Source organism: Lactuca saligna, chromosome 8, assembly GCF_052625555.1.
Source record: "Lactuca saligna cultivar CGN05327 chromosome 8, ASM5262555v1, whole genome shotgun sequence".
NCBI classification, from domain to species: domain Eukaryota; kingdom Viridiplantae; phylum Streptophyta; class Magnoliopsida; order Asterales; family Asteraceae; genus Lactuca; species Lactuca saligna.
Window position 1 is genome coordinate 2468635 of NC_136424.1, and position 22350 is coordinate 2490984.

Below are 22350 nucleotides of genomic sequence, written 5' to 3' on the forward strand. Positions count from 1 at the left end.
TGGGTGTACACATTCAAGGGTTCCGGTGAGAGGTACACTTTTACACTTTAAAGGGTTCCCGTGAGAGGTACACTTTAAAGGTATGGGTGCACATGTTCAAGGTTTCCGGTGAGGGGTACACTTTTCAAGGGTAGGTGTACACTTTAAAGGGTTCCATTGAGAGGTGCACTTTTTTAGGGTGTGAACAATCAGCGCCGCAAAGGTTAATGGTAGGTGTACACTTTCAAGGGTTTCGGTGATGGGTACACTTTTTAGGGGTGAGTGTACACTTTAAATTAATAAAATATGTACATTTTCAAGGTTTCCGGTGACCTGTACACTTTTTAGGAGTACGTGTACACTTGAAATGGTTGGGTGTACACTTCTAAGGGTTTTGGTGATAGGTGCACGTTTTGAGGTTGGGTGTACACTTTAATAGGTTCCTGTGAGAGGTACACTTTCAAGGGATGGGTGTACACTTTCAAGGGTTCCGATGAGAGGTACACTTTTTAGGGTGGGTGTACACTTTAAAGGTATACATTCAAACTGTGAGAGGTACGCTTTAAAAGCTTACTGGTTATTATGTAGGGGTGGGTGTACAGTTTAAAGGGTTCCGGTGAGAGGTACACTTTGTAGGAGTGGGTGTATACTTTAAAGGGTTTCGGTGAGTGGTACACTTTTTAGGGGACGGTGTACACTTTCCATGGTTTCGGTAAGATGTACACGTTCAATGGGTGGGTGTACATTTCCAGTGTGGGTGTACACTCTTTAAGGGTGGGTACAATTGCAAGGGGTGGTTGTACACTTTCAAGGGTTCCAGTGATGGGATACTGTCTAGGGGTGGGTGTACACTTTAAAGGGTTCCCATGAGAGGTACAATTTAAAGGGGTGGTTGTACACCTTGATGTGTGTGAAACAAACTAGTTTTAATCCTACTAACTTAAACACAAAGACAAACACACGAAAGGCAGTGTACCTATCGATTATCAGTTTAGTTCAGGTAACTAGTTTTAATCACTAGGTGGACGGTTATATTTTTAGAAAATACATATTGGTTTACAACTATGTGAGCTTATATCTACGAACTCCTAGTAGATATCAAGGATTGGGGTAGACCCTATTAAACTCAACCCTAATTACCTTATTCGGGCTGGGATTCGCGTTAACCAAGTTTGAGTTTTTTTGACACCCCTAATGAGGTGCATAAAGTTACCTCTTATGGTAAATATTATTACATTGAAAGACTAAAATCACCAAAAAAAATATTCAAATTTAGACCATTAGTATAAGTGCAAAATTTTTAGACAGTAACCATAGAAAATATAAACCAATAACCATTTTTGCAATTTTATATGTTAAGAGGGTGTTTGGATAGATTAACTTATAGCTTATTAGCTTATAACGGTGTGAGAAATTAGTTTTTACAAAAGTGTTTGGATTAGAAATAACCTATATGCTATAAGCAAGAGGATGCTTTTAAAATTAGTTTATTTAACTTATCTTCACCACAATAATCCGATTATTAATGTTTTTTTATCAAAACACTTAAACTTAGCTTAAAAATGTGGGAATAAGAAATAAGCTATAAACACTCTTTTTTTTCTCTATCCAAGCACCCTCTAAGAGAGTGTTTGGATAAATTAACTTATAGTTTATTAGCTTATTGCGGTGAGAATAAACAGTTTTTGTAAAAGTGTTTGTGGTGAGAATAAACAATAAGTAATAAACAATAAATAAAAATGAATGCTTATTAAAATCAACTTATTTAACGTATCCCTACTACAATAAACTGATTTTTAAGAATTCTTAGTCAAACACATTAATTTAGCTTATTATAATGAAACAAACAATAAACAATATCCAAAACACCCTCTAAAAAGGTGATTTTGTGATCCATTTTGGTCATTTTAGTGTTAATTCCGTTACCTATCACCGTTAGCTAATGTTATCCCGACCCAAATTTACAGGGTGCTTTCCGTAAATACTCGGAAATGCCTGACGATAAAACTGCTCCGGTGCATTATCCTCTCTATGTAAAACCCTCAGCCCTACTCGGAGACGAGGCCGTGCACCATCGTTCGTGATCGCAGTCGCCCATCAATCAACTGTTTGTTCCGCTGAAGAAGACATTCAGCTAGTGAATTTCGTTACTTGGTTCGCAGTACTATATCACTTGTCAATTTGTTTTTAGTTATATTTTAATTATGAGTAGCTCCGCCTAGGAAATTTTCGTGTTCGTTTATGTTTTAGCTGACTCGCGTTCAACGTTTGAATATGCTACTCAACGAGCAAATATAATCGATGGAAGCAATAATCGAAAAAAGTTTTGTTAAATCCTTCACGCTAAAGCGTCAATCTATTTGCCAATTTGGGTGTGTCTTTGAACTTTCATACTTCATATTTTAGCTCATTTTGGGAAACAAGATATGAGCTACGAGCCCTAAAATATCTGTTACATTCTCCGTTGTAGCGGTTACCGAGTTCAATAATCATTGCAGTTTGCAAAATTTATTAAAATAACAACACTTTTTGCAATACAAAGTTGCAATGTAGCTCTTTAGTCGGAATTGAATCTAAGTGATTTTCCAATACTGTAGCTTCTAATGTGTTTATGCAAATGAATATGGGATAGGTTAATGTGACCTTCTCTAGCTTTTGTTACTTACTTACTCCTAATGTGAACTTGGAACATACATTGTTGTTTTTTGTATAGGTCTGTACCAAGGTCTCTCGCAATATGATTTTAAATGGTCACTCCCTATATGGGGGGCAGTGGACGAACTACAAGGCATGTAAGACCAAACCGTTGAAGTCAATGTCTGAATGTGTTCTGCATCCATATACACTCTCAATTTCTAGGGTTAGAAGTTCTTTGAGATCTCATCAGGCGACAGGATTTTTCTGTTTGCAAGGTTTGTGCGTTCTCAAGCTACTTTAATTTGTCTTTAAAGTTTGAATGAGTGCCTCCATGTTTGTTATATCAGACTAATTAGATCATAATGAGAGTTCCCAGATTAATAGTCACTTGCGGAATCAGGCTAAGAATTATCAAGAACACACAGTACACAATGAATTAGTGTTGAACAGGGCCCTAATGCTTGATTATCACAGAAAGTTTACTAGACAGATATTTACATTGAGTGCTTGTAATGAGAATATGTGCACGATGTAAATAAGAGTTCACAATTTATAGAACATGTCAGCCATGTTGGTTAAGCCCTAACAAATAAGAAAGTGACATGTGCACTATACAGTTACATTTCATGAAAACTTTAAGAGTTTGGTCTTCCAGAGACAGCATCTTCAGAGTTGCATTTTCCAGTTTCCTTCAGAAGACCCTGGAATCAATCTCTCTTTGGAAGTCTTCTTCTTCTGGGAAACTGTACTTCTGGAAAGAGTTGGACATTTTCAACATTCTTCATATTTAATGCATGATTGCTTTATGATCATATACATATTCTGTTAGATGTGATCTTCAATGATGACCTTATTTAAACTGATTATGGCACAGACATATTAGAGATGGTGCTTTATTCACAAAGAAAACTGGGACATTTACGTGGGAGTAGAACTCTGGGATTTGCTTCTGTTTTCTTTTTATATTTCTTTGGAAGCTTGGAGTTATCATAAAGTCTCTCCTTATTTATGTTCATGATCATGTACTTTTGAGTAAAATGAAACCACAAAAGTAAAGACTCTTTTTTGTTAAGGTTAAATGTAAGAAATATCAACATAGCATCTTGCTATCATTTCATTCTACCACAACATTGTGCTTCCAACATTTTTTTCTTAATAAGGTGGTTTACTTTGAAAAATCTACCCCAACTATAACAGTGCACTTTCAAATTTTTTTCTTATTAGGTTGTTGTACTTGTGAAATTTTAAAAATTCTTGATACGTGAATGGAATTGTTATAATTTCAGTAGATTTTTTAAACTAGGATGTTGTGACAAGGAGATATGAAAGCAGATTGCTATGATAAACAAATGAATATTTAAGTAGTCTATGATACAGTTTGGATTGAATCTTGGAAGCAAAGGGCTATAAACGGAAAATTAGCTTTCAAGTGGCTAGAGATAGGCTCTCACTGTATAGTTCAAAAGATGATGACCAACTCCACCCAAACTTGTATATAAGCTAAACCTAAACCAACCTAACTAGGAGAGCTACGAAAATGCCCCCTCACCGAATCTTTTATTACATACCTACTACTTATTGAGTTATTTCCCTTGGGGCTAACTAAGAAGTGTAAAGGTCTAATAAATGGAAAACCACATGTCTTGTTTGTTTTTCTTTTCCTCTAATCCTTTTTAGTCATTTTTTTTAACAGCGGGAGGCACTCCATTTGTTCATCTGTCAGCCGCATCATCTGGTGGAGATGTAAGCTGCTTGACACCAAACAGCTTATCTCCAAAACCAAAAGGAAAAGGAAAACGCTATTCCAGCATATCTCCAAAAGCATCAAAGGACACGACACCGCTGAGCTACAAATTCCCCCCAATGGAAAAAAAACCAAAATGGTACTGGAGATCCTTAGCATGCCTGCCTTACCTAATGCCACTTCACGAAACATGGATGTACGCAGAAACCGCGTATCACCTTCACCCTTTCCTGGAAGATTTCGAGTTCCTGACTTACCCTTTTCTGAGCGCCCTCGGGGGTCTACCGAGCTGGTTCTTGATCGCGTATTTCATAATCGCGTATCTGGCAATTGTTAGAAGAAAAGAGTGGCCCCACTTTATCCGGTTTCATGTGGTGTCGGGGATGCTGTTGGAGATTGCCCTTCAGGTCACTGGAACCATATGGCGCTGGTTGCCTACCGCCTGGTATTGGGGTAAGATCGGGATGCATTTTTGGACCGCATTCGCGTTTGCTTTCCTGTTTACGGTTTTGGAGTGCGTTCGCTGTGCTCTTGCTGGAATGTATGCTGATGTCCCCTTTGTGTCTGATGCCGCTTATATCCAAATCCCTTATGAATAATAACCTAATCTGCATGTTGTTCATTATTATTATTATTCTCCTTCCCTCTCTCTTTTTTTGGTCTTTTTAGGACGTTAAGCTCGCAGATTGTGCTATGTTACATTACATCCATCCATCCTTGTATCTCCTCGTTTATGTAATCCTTTTTTTTTCATTTACGTGTCTTTTCTCTTTTGGATAAATGATGTTCAACAGATATTTGACAAAATGGAAGGAAAAAGTAAGGTGGAAAGCGTCTTTTTCCTATTAAGTTGCCATTTTAACTCAATAAGACACACCATATCACTTACTAGATTTAATGGAGTTTATAAATTCAATATTTTAACTAGACCATAGCTCAGTGTTTGACCACTTAATCTTGTGCCCTCCCCTGTTTATTATGACAAAATTATCCCTGGAATTATTTTATCCTGGAATATGTAAACTGTGTGGGTGGTCCGACAAGGTATGTTGCTATAATGCAGTAAGAAATGTATTTATATTGGTATTATGGGTAAAAATAAAGTACATTGTCTATATTGCTAAAAAGGGTGTAAAGTTTGTTGCTATTTTCAACAATTTACCCGGGAAATAACATCCTGTAAATAAGTTTGCAAGTTGTACAGCTTTTGACTGTGGAGTCCTTTTGTATAGTCTATAAACCAACCAATTGACCTATATAAGCACCATGTAGGAGTTTTCACTTGATTGAAAATTCTCAAAGTTTGAATTATCATTTTGTTTGGTCTGAGTAATTATAACTTAAAACGTGATTAATGGTTGATTACAGTTGTTTATATGGTGATATTAGAGCATCATGGTCATATATCTGTTTGGTCGCCGCTAGAAAGAGCTTTAAGACGCCATCAATGTCAGATTAAATTTCTTTGTATGGTAACAAACTATCAATAGCATCATGTCATACCATATTAAGCATCCCCTATATGGAAAGCTTTGTCCCATCTTTTAGACGAGGGTGTGTAGGCCTGACAATTGGGTTGGGTTTGGGTAGGCGGGTTAAAAAACATAAACTCAACCCAACCTATATAATATATGGGTTGATGGGTTGGCAGGTCACGAGTTGGTGGGTTGGAAACCACAACTCAACCCAACCCATATAACCTGTTTAAGTATATAGGTTTACGGGTTCACAAGTTAATGAGTCAAACCCAACCCATATAATCCATTTAATAAATAACCAACACATTTTAAAAAATAAGATTTTTTCAACTTAAATTTATAAAATAATTAAAGTAATAAACATAAAAAAAAGTTTTCAACATAAATTCATAAAGTTAATAACATCCAAATAAAAATAAAAAATGAAAACATTCATAGAAAGTGAATATGTTCTTCGTTCGTGACTCGTGAAAATAACGACATATATTTTTTCTTTTTCTGATTAATGAACCGCAAATGCAGATTAGTCACATACGAATATGGAAGAAATACAATGATACAAAATATTACGAACATTAATAATTAAATATACAATTTTTTAAATGTATATATATATATATATATATATATATATATATATATATACACGGGTTGACCCGCAAACCCAAACAGATAACCCAACTCAACCCATGAAATAAACGGGTTGGCGGGTTGATGGGTTGACGGGTCAAAAATCTCAACCAAAACCCGACTATTTCGGGTTGGGTCAGTGTCGGGTTACGGGTTGGGTCGAGAGTTGCCACCCTTAAGGGTGTGGGTGGGAAACTCTCATCATTTTTTATGGATCACAATACCCTTTCCCTCACCTAAACCCAATGAATTGGTGAGAAACTTTCCTCACTATTTGTTTTTTTTATTTTTTTAAATAAAATTGATTCATTTTTATGATCTATAATTTTTAAACTAATAATAAACAAAAATTTTAATTAAAAAGGAAATGTATTTCATTAATTAAAATAAAAATTACAATAAACCTAAGATTTAAAAAGTAGAATATTAAAAAAAAACACAAACAAAAAATCAAACAAACCAACAACAACCTATGAAAAATATTTTTTTCATAATTTTTTCTCTCTTCTTCGTCATGAGCTTGAGAGTCAGTCCCGAGAGATGGTCGGTGTTTTCCATCAAGAACTTCATATCCTTAATTTCTTGTCTCTCCGTGCGTCCCTTCTTTCTTTCTTCTTCTTTTTTTCTTTGTCGAACGTCAAACATTCAACGAAATTAAGATTATATCGATCAAATGACGCTGTTATTTTTCGCATTTCGTCAACGTTCATGCTGAAATCCGATGCACTCGAAGAAGCCCCTTTTCCCTTCCTCTTTGCTTTGTCCCTACCCATCGGTTGGACAATTTCTTCTAGCTCGAGTTCGTCCTCCTGATTTAAATCTACACCGACCCGAGCATCAGAGGAAGTTGTATAACCACTAGAGTCCGTTTTCGTTCGCTTTGATTTTTGTACTCCAAAAATAAAATATTGCTCGTATTTTTTTCCACATGGGACATCTAACCAATAATTTCCAACAGTCGTGTAACTTGAATGGTTTTCCGAATTCATCAAGGTAAAATTGCAAAGCTTCTTGAAGTATTTCTTCGTCGCCTTGGCCGCTTTTCGTTAGGATTTTAGCTTGTTGTATAACCCGTTTATCTTTTAAACACTTTTGCTATTTCTCGAAACTTTGAATTCATTTGGTGTTTTGTACGGTAGTCGCCATCTTTTCCTAGCTCCTCCTGAAATCATTCTAAAATGCGAAACCAAAAATGATCTCCCGGTTATGCATTTCCCGTCTTCGAGTACTCAGAAATGTCAACCCAAGCTTTTACCAAAACTAGTTCTTCTTGTGGAACCCTTGGTATCAACTTTTGTCTTCCCGGTTGTGCGACACCCTCGCGCGCTTGTTGTTTTCCTTTGCGTCGTTGTGGGGGTGGTGTGGGTTGAGTTTCGAGAACCATCTCTTCTTCTTCCGAGTCATCCAACTCATTGACAAGTTGGAATTGTTGTTGGGTTTGAGTTTGAAGTTGATTTAACGAATGTTGATCGGGAAAAACAACAAAGTTCGAAAACATTTGCGGAGTAACATTTGGAACTTGGACCGGGTAATATTGTCTAACATTTTAGTATTGAAATTATAGTGGAGATTGAATGGGAGCATCGAGATGAGGATGATAAACTCCTTATGATGATGAATCAATAGCAAAAATGTTTCGAGTAGGGGTGCTTAAACTCGAAACATGAGTTTTTTTCCTTCTATCGGAGGTTGGTGTTTGATTGTTGAGATTTTTTTTTTGAAGAAAATAGAGGTTGTAGAGGATTTGATTAAAGATAAATGAGTATGAGTATTTATAGAGGTTGTGGAGGCTAAAAAAATTATATTTTAAACCATTTAGCCGTTGCAAATTTAAAAAAAGGAAAAAAAAAAATCACATTTTACCGTTTTTAACAGTTATTTAAAAAAAACATTTATATCCAATCCCCATCGGAGAGAGAATGCGGCAACCCCACCCCCACCTCCTCCCGCGCAACCCTTCCCGCACCGCCGGTGCGGTGTTCATCGGAATGGGAAGCTTCCCACGGCTCATCCCGCACCCCGCTCCATCCGGCCTTAAGGTGAGGTTAAAATTGTGAATCTTGTTTTGATACGAGTCTTAGTTCAATTCAATGTACCGCAAAGGTAGAACAAAGTCTTCATGTATACCATGTATTATGTAACACACCAAAGGGATTAATATTTTTTTTTATATAATGTGGTCACTCATATCAAAGATTGGTTTAACCGGTTACAGGCCCAGTCCCTTTTAACCTATTTATGAAAATAAAAAATGGAACACATTAATAGAAATGAAATTGTTTACGTAAAACGGCTACCAACAATGGGTTTTATTAACGGCGTTGGTTTATTGGTCTTTTAACCCATCGGGTTTCAAAACTAGTAAAAGTAACTTATGTAGCTAGTTGGGCTTTTTAGGAGCAGGTTTCAAAACTAGTCTTTCTCCTCTAACACCAATTTTCTAGGTCGGGTCTTGGTCTTTTAGTTTAGGCCATGGTTGGTTCAAACAGTTTTCTTAAACATGTGGTGTTAACACTGTTGTCTGATAAATAATTACATTATAATTCGTTAAATAATTTAATATATGACACTATGATGTTCAAATTTTTATATAATATTTTAGTAGAACATTTTAATAAGTTATTGTAAAAAAAAACGCCTCCATCAAATTTCTTTGAATGGTTGCTAAAGTGAACATAATAATATAAATTAACAAGTACTGCAGAATGCAGAAAATATACTAATGCTCCAAATTCTAAATAAATATTGTAAAATTGCATTTATATATTATAGGGTGCATAGTTCTTCAATTTTATTGTTGATATTTTAATTCTTTTGGCGAGTCGTTATTGCCGTAACTTCCGTTAACTTGGCTTGGTATTATTTTTTTAAAAAGCTTAATTTTATTATTAATAAAAGAAAACCATCATAAATGGTCATGTGGTTTTTCCAGATCTCAAATTTAATCCTCGTGGTTTAAAAATGTTACAATGGTTCATGTGCTTTCAAAACTTTTGACGAGTGATATTGGTTCTTATTGCTAATTCCGTTAAGTTTTATCTATTAAGTGAATGATATTTTCGTCATTTCACTACCACATAGACCATTTATGATGTGTTCTTTTATTTTAAAAAGAAAAAAGAAAAAAATTACATGCAAATGCTCTCTCTCTCTCTCTCTCTCTCTCTCTCTCTCTCTCTCTCTCTCTCTCTCTCTCTCTCTCTCTCTCTCTCTCTCTCTCTCTCTCAACCACCTACACACTCTAGAAAGAAACCCACACCAATTTCACCACACCTTCTTCTTGTTCACTACCTGCATTTCAAAACCAAGCTGAAGGTTACGAATAAAAGCCATGAATTTGTTCCTTTCTTCTGCTTCTTTCCATAGGGATTTCTCCCTTTCATTATTGGGTGTGATTTTTTTAATTTATGCTGATTTTCCGGTTTTGGAGTCTGGTGCAACAAAAGTGAAGTTGGCAACTAAAGCTTGTGAGTCAACAAGATCGGATGTTTCTTCAGTGGACTGAAGGACTTCTAACTGAATCTCCATAGAAGAACGACCAACCCACGTAACAGCTCCGACTGTTTTAAAATCAATGTCAACAAGAAATTGACTTTTTGTTAACCATTTTGTCCACAGATGCAGTCACTAGCAACAAGGAATCGGTCATGCATGCATTATCGAAGCAGTGTTGTTTGTTTCACAGTTCCAACAGAAACCACAAGTGTTATAATCGCGATGTTCTCTCATGAATGCATATAATCTGACAAAAAAGAAGGTAAAGGGGCGTACTTTGAAGGAGATGGTACCCGCGAGAGCATCAGGGTCTTCAAGCAATTTCCCCGCACAAATTATGTTCCATGGGTTCCTATACCGTTCTCTGAGAATGTAATCGGAAGAAAAAGGGTAAAGAATGGTAATCCGACTGTGCGATGGAGTTTTTGCAGTAATGGAGTCGACATCGGAAGAAGGGGTGTTGAAAATGGATCTCGCTTGCCAAAGAACATGTTGGTGATTTGTTATCATCAGTGTTATTTAAGTGTAATAGGGATTACTTTGTTGACTAAAAATGATCTTGATAAATATTAAACAAGTAAGGAAGGTGTGGAGTACACACTTGTTTAAGTTTGATCAAGTATTAAAGTATACTGTCATCTAGGGGCGAAGCCCCTAAACGAACGGGGGTCCGGGAGCAGCGCCCCTGGGAGCGGGGTCCAAGGGGCAGAGCCCCTGGCTGGGGTCGAAAATCCAAATTTTGAATATTTGACCCGGTTTTGACTTTGAATTAATCCTTATACAAAACCCGGATTTATGACAGTTTTTACTGTTGAGAAAAACTGTTATATGACAGTTTTGACAGTTTTTCAGATAAGGAAGGTTTATAACCAATTTTAGTCACTTTTCTTGTAACATCCCGCGATAGCAAGAGTAGAGTTGAAGGACTAAAAGTGTAAATTTTGAAGGGAAACTCGGCGAGTCCATGGATGGACTCGGTGAGTAGGGTCGCGACTTTGGTCGCGAGTCAAGTGGCCTACTCGGCGAGTAGGTGCTGAGTGGAGAAAACCCTAAATCCGGGGAACGAGCCCTATTTAAAGAACATTATATCCTCTCCCCAGCCTCTTTGATCCCCCTTGAAGTCCAGAAACCCTAGAAAGCGTGATTGAAGAAGATTGGAGTGCATTTGGAGCTTGGGGAGGTGTTTGTTGAAGAAATCTTGAAGAAGAAGAGGCTTGGGTCAAAGGGCTTTGCTTGGATTCGAGTTTCATTGCAGTTGGGGCATTCTTTTGAGGTAATATCTCGTTCTTGGGCTATCACTCATATGGATTCATCATTTTGGGGTTTATGGGGAGCTTATCTTTGTATGTTTTAGAGTTTGGAGGATAGATCTGAGGTTGCTACCTCAGATCTGGGTTGGGGAAGGCCTAGAGAGCATTAAAGTCCTTGTGTTTGAGTGCTTAGTGAAGCTATCATGTCCCAAACCCTAGCTCTAAAGTGAATAAGGCCTAGATCTCTTTGGATTCACGTAAATTTTGCCACTTTACGTGATGGATGGATTGTAGGAGGCTAGATCTATGTTTTGGATCAATTGCATGGCCTGGAATGCTTCTGTATGGATTCAGACCGATGGTACTCGGCGAGTCACATGGGTGGACTCGACGAGTTGCTTGAAGATAAGCTGGAACTCGACGAGTTGGATAAACAACTCAGCGAGTAGGTTGAAGATAGCCTTAGACTCGGCGAGTCTTGTCGAAGAGTCCCAATATTTTCTGGTTGAGTCGAGAATCGGTGAGTCAAGGGATAACTCGGTGAGTTGGGTGCGAGTGGACTTAGAGTTGTTGGACTCGGCGAGTCTCGGGGTGACTCGGCGAGTTAGGTCGCGGATTGAGGGAACATCTGAGCTTGGGGACTCGGTGAGTCATCGGGTTGACTCGGCGAGTAGAGTCAGTCAGGGGTTGACTTTGACCTTGTCCAAGGGTTGACCAGTTGTCTTCCAGGGGTATTTTGGTAATTAAGGGTATATATTGAGTTGAGTGTTTTGGTGTTCAGTGGAGGAGTTCGTGTCGGAGTTCGGAGCAGCGGGATCTTATCCTTTAGCCGGCAGTTTCGAGGTGAGTTATCCTCACTATATCAACAGGGTCTAAGGCACCAAGGCCGGCCCTTTTATCGGATTGAGATCCGGGTATCTGTTGTTATGTTATTGCTTTGATATGTTTGCATCCTGGTAGTTAGGATGGTATTCGTTAGGGACCTGGTTAAGGTCGGTATCCTGGTATGTAGGGTGAGGCTATGCTAGTGACCGGTTAAGTCGGTATCTTGTTAGAGTATGTTGTGATATGTGATTTGCTAGATCGGTTGCCTGAATATGAATTGTTATGTGATTGCTTGTTTATATGTACATGGTTGTTTGGACTGGAGCTGGGTTGAGGCGGGTCCTGCTTCGTGTCGTAGGCCAAGATACCCAGGGCGGACCGGTTATTCCGAAGGCCCAGCGAGCGTCCGGATAGGCTGTAGGCCCCATGAGGGCGGACCAGACATGCCGAGGCTCGGAGAGTGGACCAGGCCGACTGAAGGCCCGATGCGGGCGGACCAGTTATACTGTAGACTCAGAGAGTGGACCAGGTGAGTTGAAGGCCCAGTACGGGCGGACCAACCACACTGCAGACTCGAGGGACATGATTGGACACGGAGGGTGGACCAGGTGGACTGAAGGCCCTACAAGGCGGACCAGTCCCACAGTAGACCCGGTATGCATGGCTGTTCTGTGATTCGTTATGAGATACATGTTATGTGTATGGTATATGTGGTTGGTATTTTGGGGGTATCTCACTAAGCTTTCGGGCTTACAGTTGTGGTTTAATGTTTTTCAGGTTCATCAGGAGACTATGGAAAGGCGAAGGTGGGATCGTACCGCTCCTCATGATTTGGTAGCAATGTGATTCTGGGAATACTCTAAATGATTTGTATTGAAAACCTTTTTGTAATAATTTAATGAGATCGGGTTGTTTTTTTTTTTGAAAAATTTAAATTGGTTGGATTTTTCGGTCGTTACAATTGGGTATCAGAGCCTTGGTTTGAGTGAATTGGAGGAACACTTGTGTGACTCCAGTCTCAAATCGAGGAGGGTTTTCAAAAGATAATTTAAAATGGTTTTCAAAATAAGTAAAGGAGGACGCGGAGGTACGATTAGTCGGAGCCAGTAAATAACCCCAAAATACCATACATGATATTTGTTTTATTGAGCTTTGATAGAACAACATGCTAGAGTTAGGCTAGGGATCTTCAGGATTTCTTGATGTGTTGCCTGACTTATGATGCCTGCTAGCCTAGGGTTTTCTTGTGAGAGATTTCTAGTGTTCCTCTAGTTGTGAGGATAGAGCGTTGTTATGTATGTTTTCGCTAGGGTGTTGTGGAAGTACTTCATATAGATATGGGTAGGTGTGGAAGGTAGTATGGGCCCGTACTACTGAAAGCACAGGACCCATATGCGTATCAGGGAAACCATGACCTCTAGGGTTGGGTTGAGAGTTGGTTCCTGGGATTGTGGGAAGTGTCTGAGATTTTGGTGGTTTATTTTCAGTATGGAGATTTAAGGGCATGCTGGGAGTGGATTCGGGTCAGGATCAGGAGCAGGAGAGGGAGTTCCGGGTGGGTCCGTACCGCCCGAGGTTGTCGGTCAGATGAGTACGCGCGAGTTGGATGCGAGGATTCGTGAGATCCTGCATGATGAGGTTGTTGCATTGTTCCGGGCTGAGCTGCCGGAACTGTTTGGGTCGATCAAGACCGCCATGGTGGAGTATTTTGATGAGCGTTATGCGGCTCTCACGGAGACGGCTGTCGCGGCAGCTACAGCGGTTGTAGCAGCGGCAGGGGGAGGAGCTAGTAGAGGTTTTCAGTATCGGGACTTCGATAATACGAAGCCTCCCACCTTTGATGGAGTTCAGGATCCGATTGTTGCTATGAGATGGCTATCAGATGTGGAGGGATGTTTCTTCATGTGTTCATGCCCTGCTGATCAGAGGGTGAGGTGCGCTCTGAACCTGTTAAGGCTCGGGGCAAAGGATTGGTGGAGGTTGACCACGGGGTCATATTCGGATGCGCAGAGGGCTGCGGTTTCTTGGGATCAGTTCAGAGAGATGTTCAGCACTCGTAATGTTCCGCAGGTCGAGAGGGAGAGCTTGGCTCAGGAGTTCCTGGAGCTGAAGTAGGATTCGGAGTCGGTGACAGAAATCACCAGGATGTTTACTGAGAGGGCGATGTTTTGCCCTGAGTTCGCTACGGAGCAGGCTCAGATATCCTGATATCTGAGTATGCTAAAGAGAGATATCAAACAGTTTGTTTCCACGCAGAGGTGCGAGACCTTGTTGGAGTTGCAGGAGGCCGCCAGGCGGCGTGAGTTAGAGATTGAGTTGCAGTTGCGTGAGCTGAGGCAAGCTCCGGTTTAGTCGCAGCCGGCGATGAAACGGTCTAAGACCGTTGATTCCAGGATGGGAGATCAGGGCAGCCACGTTTGTGGAAAGTGTGGGAGGGGTCACGCCGGAGTTTGTCGGTCCGGTGGTACATGCCGCAAGTGCGGAAAGGAGGGACACTATGCGAGGGATTGTCGGCAGTCAGTGTCGGTTCGAGATTTGAGGATATGTTATCATTGTCATCAGGTTGGACACTTGAGGGTCAACTGTCCACAGCTTGCTGCAGGACCGGTGCAAGCTCCAGCACCGGCCACGTTGAGGATCACAGGTGGAGATCAGGGTGGAGCGGAGCCCCCAAGGGCTTCGGGTCGTGCTTTTTAGCTTGCAGCGGAGGAGGTTCGAGCAGTGCCGGATGCAGCTGCGGGTATGTTTCTTTCTTGTTGTCTTGTTTATTATGATTATTGTGGAATATCGTTTATCTGCTAGTCTCGTTGGGTGGTTTTCGTTTTGGTATCCGTTGTTCCTTTAGGGTTTGGCATGGGTATGGGTTAGTATTTCGGGTTTTCGCTGGTTATCTTTGTGAGGATTATTGGTGGATGCGGTGTTGGTTTGAATGTCAGGTAGCATCTGCAGTCTGAGGAATGAATATTTGAAGATTGGGTTCCTTTCGAGCGGGATGATCGGTGTGGAAATGTGTTTTTGCGAAGGTTGCTAGTGCTAGTGGGAATCAGTCTGAGTGTAAATGTGGGTTTTGTGCAAGGTTATCTTGGGAGGTCGGCGATAGCGACCGGGGGTTGGTAGTCAGTACCTTAAGTGGGGGAGAATTTGAGAGTTCTCCGGAGGATCGACGAGTATGAACGGTTGTTTACCTGTATGGAATTCAGTAGCGTCTCGGTCAGCCAAGGGCATTGGTTGGTATGAGTAAATGGCAGGCGTGCGGGGCGGGATACAGACCAAGAGCTTGAATGTGCAGGGCCTGGGATCAGGTCGGGATCGAGTATGTATGATGGAGAGAGAGTTCGAAAACCCTAGGGGGCTAGAACAGTATGCATGGGAGGTTTTCCCGGAGAGGTAACTCGGAATGTTGATTGCTAGTTGAGCGGTCCGGATAGACTGAAGGCCAATGGGCGTACCAGTCAGGCCGAAGGCTCGGTGAATGGTCCAGCTAGACTGAAGGCCCTGGAGGGCGGTCTAGGTCTTCTGAAGGTTATGAGAGCGGTCCAGTTTGACTGAAGGCCTGGTAAGGCAGTCCAGTCATGCTGAAGACTCTGCATGTGTCGTTAGATCGGTGCAAGGTAATGGATTGAGTATGTCGTGATATGTTAGCGTTGCAAGGTCTGGCCCCGGATATTGATCGCAATCAGTGGAGGTAGTGCATGGACTTGAGGGTCTTCTCGGGTGGATTCAGAGTATGTATGGTGCATGGGATAGCGGTTACGCTATAAAGAGGTGGTGTAGCGTTGGGTGAGCACCGTAGTACTTGTCGTGGTGACAAGGCAGTCGACGGTGGTCATTGAGCAGCGTGTGCGGCGGCGGTTTGGGATGAAATCATGAGGGGATGTCTGCTTGGATCGTAGAAGGGAATTCCGAGGCTCGTAAGGGATGCAGATATGGAGTTTTGGATTCCCAGCTTGATTTCGGTAAAGGATTTGTGTATCAGTGGTTCATCCTGAGGGATATTTTGAGGGTCGTCAGAGTGATGGGTTTCCTAACCCGAGGGTGCTAGAGCTAGTTCAGCATGTGCATGAGATTACAAGAAGAGAACTCATGGGAGTTGCTTTGAAGGGTGTGTCTTTCTGTCAGCATGGAATGGATAGAGTTGGACTCGGATCGGGAATCGGGTGGTGCATAGTTATTTATGGCTCTTATGGGTCGAGTAATGGTTGTGATTTGGAGCAGTGTTGCATCATGAGTGGTACTCAGTTGTTGTGTGTGGTTATCAGAGGGTAAAGCTGGTGCCCGGTTTGAGACGGTGGTCAGGACATCGCAAGTAAGGAGAAAGTGAGTTCGAGTTTCGATGGGTATGCCTTGAGGGACGTGGTCCGGTTAAGGCCAGGTGGCGTGTTGTGGGAGTATATTTTTGGAGATGAGTTGTCGTAGGCTTCGAGGACGAAGCCTAATTTAACTGGGGGAGAATTGTAACATCCCGGAATAGCAAGAGTAGAGTTGAAGGACTAAAAGTGTAAATTTTGAAGGGCAACTCGGCGAGTCCATGGATGGACTCGAAGAGTAGGGTCGCGACTTTGGTCGTGAGTCAAGTGGCCTACTCGGCGAGTCCAAAGATGGACTCGGCGAGTAGGTGTTGAGTGGAGAAAACCCTAAATCCGGGGAACGAGCCCTATTTAAAGAACATTATATCCTCTCCCCAGCCTCTTTGATCCCCCTTGAAGTCCAGAAACCCTAGAAAGCGTGATTGAAGAAGATTGGAGTGCATTTGGAGCTTGGGGAGGTGTTTGTTGAAGAAATCTTGAAGAAGAAGAGGCTTGGGTCAAAGGGCTTTGCTTGGATTCGAGTTTCATTGCAGTTGGGGCATTCTTTTGAGGTAATATCTCGTTCTTGGGCTATCACTCATATGGATTCATCATTTTGGGGTTTATGGGGAGCTTATCTTTGTATGTTTTAGAGTTTGGAGGATAGATCTGAGGTTGCTACCTCAGATATGGGTTGGGGAAGGCCTAGAGAGCATTAAAGTCCTTGTGTTTGAGTGCTTAGTGAAGCTATCATGTCCCAAACCCTAGCTCTAAAGTGAATAAGGCCTAGATCTCTTTGGATTCACGTAAATTTTGCCACTTTACGTGATGGATGGATTGTAGGAGGCTAGATCTATGTTTTGGATCAATTGCATGGCCTGGAATGCTTCTGTATGGATTCAGACCGATGGTACTCGGCGAGTCACATGGGTGGACTCGACGAGTTGCTTGAAGATAAGCTGGAACTCGACGAGTTGGATAAACAACTCAGCGAGTAGGTTGAAGATAGCCTTAGACTCGGCGAGTCTGTTCTTGGACTCGGCGAGTCTTGTTGAAGAGTCCCAATATTTTCTGGTTGAGTCGAGAATCGGTGAGTCAAGGGATAACTCGGTGAGTTGGGTGCGAGTGGACTTAGAGTTGTTGGACTCGGCGAGTCTCGGGGTGACTCGGCGAGTTAGGTCGCGGATTGAGGGAACATCTGAGCTTGGGGACTCGGCGAGTCATCGGGTTGACTCGGCGAGTAGAGTCAGTCAGGGGTTGACTTTGACCTTGTCCAAGGGTTGACCAGTTGTCTTCCAAGGGTATTTTGGTAATTAAGGGTATATATTGAGTTGAGTGTTTTGGTGTTCAGTGGAGGAGTTCGTGTCGGAGTTCGGAGCAGCGGGATCTTATCCTTCAGCCGGCAATTTCGAGGTGAGTTATCCTCACTATATCAACAGGGTCTAAGGCACCAAGGCCGGCCCTTTTATCGGATTGAGATCCGGGTATCTGTTGTTATGTTATTGCTTTGATATGTTTGCATCCTGGTAGTTAGGATGGTATTCGTTAGGGACCTGGTTAAGGTCGGTATCCTGGTATGTAGGGTGAGGCTATGCTAGTGACCGGTTAAGTCGGTATCTTGTTAGAGTATGTTGTGATATGTGATTTGCTAGATCGGTTGCCTGAATATGAATTGTTATGTGATTGCTTGTTTATGTGTACATGGTTGTTTGGACTGGAGCTGGGTTGAGGCGGGTCCTGCTTCGTGCTGTAGGCCAAGATACCCAGGGCGGACCGGTTATTCCGAAGGCCCAACGAGCGGTCCGGATAGGCTGTAGGCCCCATGAGGGCGGACCAGACGTGCCGAGGCTCGGAGAGTGGACCAGGCCGACTGAAGGCGCGATGCGGGCGGACCAGTTATACTGTAGACTCGGAGAGTGGACCAGGTGAGTTGAAGGCCCAGTACGGGCGGACCAACCACACTGCAGACTCGAGGGACATGATTGGACACAGAGGGTGGACCAGGTGGACTGAAGGCCCTACAAGGCGGACCAGTCCCACAGTAGACCCGATATGCATGGCTATTATGTGATTCGTTATGAGATAGCATGTTATGTGTATAGTATATGTGGTTTGTATTTTGGGGGTATCTCACTAAGCTTTCGGGCTTACAGTTGTGGTTTAATGTTTTTCAGGTTCTTTAGGAGACTATGGCAAGGCGAAGGCGTGATCGTACCGCTCCTCATGATTTGGTAGCAATGTGATTCTGGGAATACTCTAAATGATTTGTATTGAAAACCTTTTTGTAATAATTTAATGAGATCGGGTTGTTTTTTTTGAAAAATTAAATTGGTTGGATTTTTCGGTCGTTACATTTCTGGTACTCACGAAATTACACCATCTCATTCTCTCTTTCTTTTCTCTATGATTTTATCTGAGTCTTATCCAATTGAGGATTTGGGAGTACCACCCAAATACTTCGATTTGAAAGTGATTATCACGATTCTTAGATTTCCAAGTGCCACTAAACCATATTTCTAACAGAACATTTATGGCTGGTAAATGATACATACCAGGCCACATACTGAGAGGCTTGCGCAAGGAAGAGCCGGTGTCAATGGGTGACACATCGTCATCTTGAAGATGTTGAGAATTAGGGCAAGATATAGTGGAGGCAACATAATTGGGATCAATTCCGGTGAACGAAGGTGGGTCTGGTGTCCCTGAAGAGGAATATGACCTGAAACTACAAAACAAGCGATTGAATACTTGGGAATCTTTCGAGGAAAATCATTTGTGTGGGGTGCAAAATCGATAATCATAATTGTGATTCCGATGTAGAAAATGAGTGGTGTGCAGTGATGGGTATCCGAGACTGAAAGGGAGAAATTTCATTTTTTTTTAAATAAGAGAAAACATCATGGTCCCTATGGTCGTGAAATGACAAAAATACACTCCAGTTAACATACAATACTTAACGGGGTTAGAAATAAGGACCAATCGTCAAAAGTTTTGAAAGCACTGGGAGCATCTATGATGTTTTTAAACCACAGGGACGAAACTTTAGATCTGGAGAAACCACATGGATCGTTTATGATGTTTTTTCTTAATAAAATACTAAAAAAGAAGTAAAGTTTACAAGGAAATTATAGTTAATAAGGTTTTGTGACCAAAAATCCGAATTAAAATTATGTTTAGGATTTTATGCATCAACTAGTTAAAAGAAAACGACACAAATTTATCCAACATGTTATCATTCTTTTGCTTTTGCTCATCAACATCGCCACTTCCAAGAGCTTTGGCATTGTCATATGCTTCATCACATGATATTATATCGAGTGTTACAAGTAGACAAAACAATAGACGATCAATAACCGTATAGATCATACATCAAAATCAATCGTTGCATGGATCATATGTTGTGATTTTTTACTACTTTTATACATTTCAGGAGAATCTACATTCACATATAGCTCACTAATAACACATTTTGTAGAAGACATACAAGTATATCTACAAAGAGTTTTGTTTATGCTTTTTATATGATATGATTTATTTATGTTTAGACACATGCTTAGACAAACCAACATGTAACACCTCTTATATGAGTAAAAAAAAATTTAAGGATAACTTGAAAACATTCAATCAACTTTAAGGATTAATGCATAATTAAGTTCCAAAACATAGTTAAACTACAATTTCATGGTTATGGCTTTCAAAATATGAGTGCATTCATTAAATCGAAGGTTGTGGTGCCACAAAAACCACAATTTCTTCTTTGTCATGTCATTGTCATACAATTTTTATCACAAAAGTGTAGTTTCTTTGCCACACACTAGGTGTGGTGCCATAATTTTTTAACTGTTTAAATTAAATAAAAACTCAAATTTTCATTAATTCAAATAAAAAAACATAGAAGAACTAAAAAAAACTTAAAAAATGAAAAACACACAAAAAAAAGTTCAGAATTATAATAACTAAAACATACTGCATGAAGTCTTCACCTGAGAACTCGTCTTCCGAGTCATCCGGGGGATCCAAATTGAGATCAGTGTTTTGAATCTCGTTAATGTGTTCCATCAGGTCCATGAAAATGTTGTGAAATGTTTCAATGTTGTGTATCTCCACTCTCCTATCCATATACTCATCGCCATTAATCTCTATTGGTTGTGTCTCGGGGATGGTTTCATACTCTCCATACACACATATCGCTCTTCCTTCATCTTCAATAATCATATTATGCAATATGATACATACATACATGACTTCTTGAAGTTTTCCCTTGTCCAAAAAAAAGTTTTGGTTTTTTTAGTATATACCAATGTTTTTTAAGAGCTCCAAAGGCTCACTCAACATCCTTCCTACCTTTCTTTTGAGCTCTCTTGATTTTTTTTTCGTCAAGAATCATTTGGACATGAAAATGATTTAACAAACACAACATAATAAGGATATATCCCATCAACAAGATAATAACCATACTTATATGGCGTTCCATGCACTTGAAAAGAAGAATCTAGTGCAAATTCGTCATATATGTTGTTAAATATAAGAGACTTATTAAGAATGTTGATGTCGTTAATCGAACCAGGAGAACCACAAAAGGCATGCCAAATCCACAGATCATATAATGGCACCGCTTCAAGTATGACCGTTAGGTCACCATGATCACCTCAGGTAAATTGACCATGGTGTGAGGTAGGGAAATTCTCCCATATCCAATGGAGGCAATCTAAACTTACGATCATTTCAGGAAAGTCATATATGCTAGCATGATAAACTTGCAATTATAAGATGTCATTGCATGTAGGCTTACGTAAATATTTTGGACCATAAAACTCAATCACATGTTTGAAAAAAAAGTGGATACTATCTTATGCGCTCCTAGCGGACATCCTAAATGTAACGACTGGTTCCTGGTACGCAGCTAACTTATTTATTTATTTATTTTGAAAGAGGGTCTCTACGAGTTGGTGGCCTTAACTCGTAGAGTAGAGGGTAGAGTATGTTGGATTAAGTGTCTAAGTTCATAACTATTTCTGGTATGTACTTGACCCGGTTGGCATGGTCCATTTGGGTTGCATAGCATCATGACACTTGGATAGACAAAATGAGAAAAGAGCACTTATGGATTATCAATATATTATAAGTTCTAATATATTAATAATAATATTATTTAATTAGTATTGATCAAGAATTAATTTGGTGATCAAAAAGAGACTAATTAAATATATGGGGTTGATTGTGTGAATCATCCATTCTTATATAGTGGGCTAATGATCTATGGTTTATTGAATTGGACTAAAATCCATAGGATGATCCATGGATAGTCAATGGAGGTTAAAACCCATGGATCATGGAGGAAATGAAAATCCATGTCAATTAAGGTTTACATGGTGTAACCCTACTTGTGGAACAACTATAAAAGGACCCCATGAGCTACCAAATTCGGCACTAAGTGAAGAACTAGAGGGCTAGCCGATTTTGAGTGTGTGTGTGTGTGTGTGTGTACTTCTCTCAAAGTTATTCCAAGAGTTTTGGTGTTGTGTAAAAAACTTGAGGCATCACATTTGGGGTGCTAGGCTCACAAAGTTCTTAAGGAATCCAAGAAACAAGACAGGTTTGTTTTCCTACTAGCTTTTATGTTTCAAGTTCCTCATGCCATGCTAGTTAGGTTAAGAACCTTGAAAAAATCAATTTTTCATGTATCTTAGTAAAACATAGATCCAAGGTTTCTAGGGTTGCATGCACACCTTAAGAGTGTTAGAATGCTCAAAACCCTTCAATGGTATCATAGCCTAGACTTGTTTTCTTGATACTTGATGCAAATTGTTAAAGAAACTCAAATTTTGCTACATTATGCTAAGTGAACTTGCAGAGTCCATGGGGGGCTCGACGAGTCCATGCATATATTTATCCTACTCGTCGAGTATGAGGCCCAGAGTGCAGTGTTTCGAGTTTTTCTGTTGGAAATGGACTGAACTTGGACTTATAAAACTTGTTTTTGATGTGTTAATGATTATGCTTATCCATTTACAATGGTTATTGTA

The 22350-nt window shown here is 40.4% G+C and overlaps 1 protein-coding gene and 1 pseudogene across 3 annotated transcripts; one reads left to right on the forward strand and one right to left on the reverse strand.

The window, feature by feature from the left end:
• Positions 1-1965: 1965 nt before the first annotated feature.
• LOC145011160 (protein TIC 20-I, chloroplastic-like) lies at positions 1966-5113 on the forward strand. 3 transcript variants are annotated; one of them, XR_013664031.1, is made up of 3 exons: positions 1966-2133; positions 2693-2891; positions 3491-4282. XR_013664031.1 is itself a non-coding variant. In XM_078969800.1 (3 exons), exons 2-3 carry the CDS (start codon positions 2717-2719, stop codon positions 4957-4959), a joined length of 825 nt encoding a protein of 274 aa, XP_078825926.1. In that variant the 5' UTR covers positions 1973-2140; positions 2693-2716; the 3' UTR covers positions 4960-5113. The 3 variants fall into 3 exon arrangements, 2 of the variants coding, with proteins under 2 accessions (XP_078825926.1, XP_078825925.1); XM_078969800.1 differs by lacking the exon at positions 3491-4282 and adding an exon at positions 4310-5113 and having other exon boundaries at positions 1973-2140; XM_078969799.1 differs by lacking the exon at positions 3491-4282 and adding an exon at positions 4310-5113 and having other exon boundaries at positions 1974-2133.
• A 3820-nt stretch (positions 5114-8933) lies between these two features.
• On the reverse strand, positions 8934-20539 carry LOC145008646 (acyl-coenzyme A thioesterase 4, mitochondrial-like; annotated as a pseudogene).
• Positions 20540-22350: the final 1811 nt, after the last annotated feature.

Bases quoted from the DNA above. Each gene is read 5' to 3' on its own strand.
- LOC145011160 (XM_078969800.1), top strand. From the start codon at position 2,717: ATGATTTTAAATGGTCACTCCCTATATGGGGGGCAGTGGACGAACTAC. The intron at 2,892-4,309 runs GTTTGTGCGTTC...TTTTTTTAACAG, and splicing joins AGGATTTTTCTGTTTGCAAG to CGGGAGGCACTCCATTTGTT.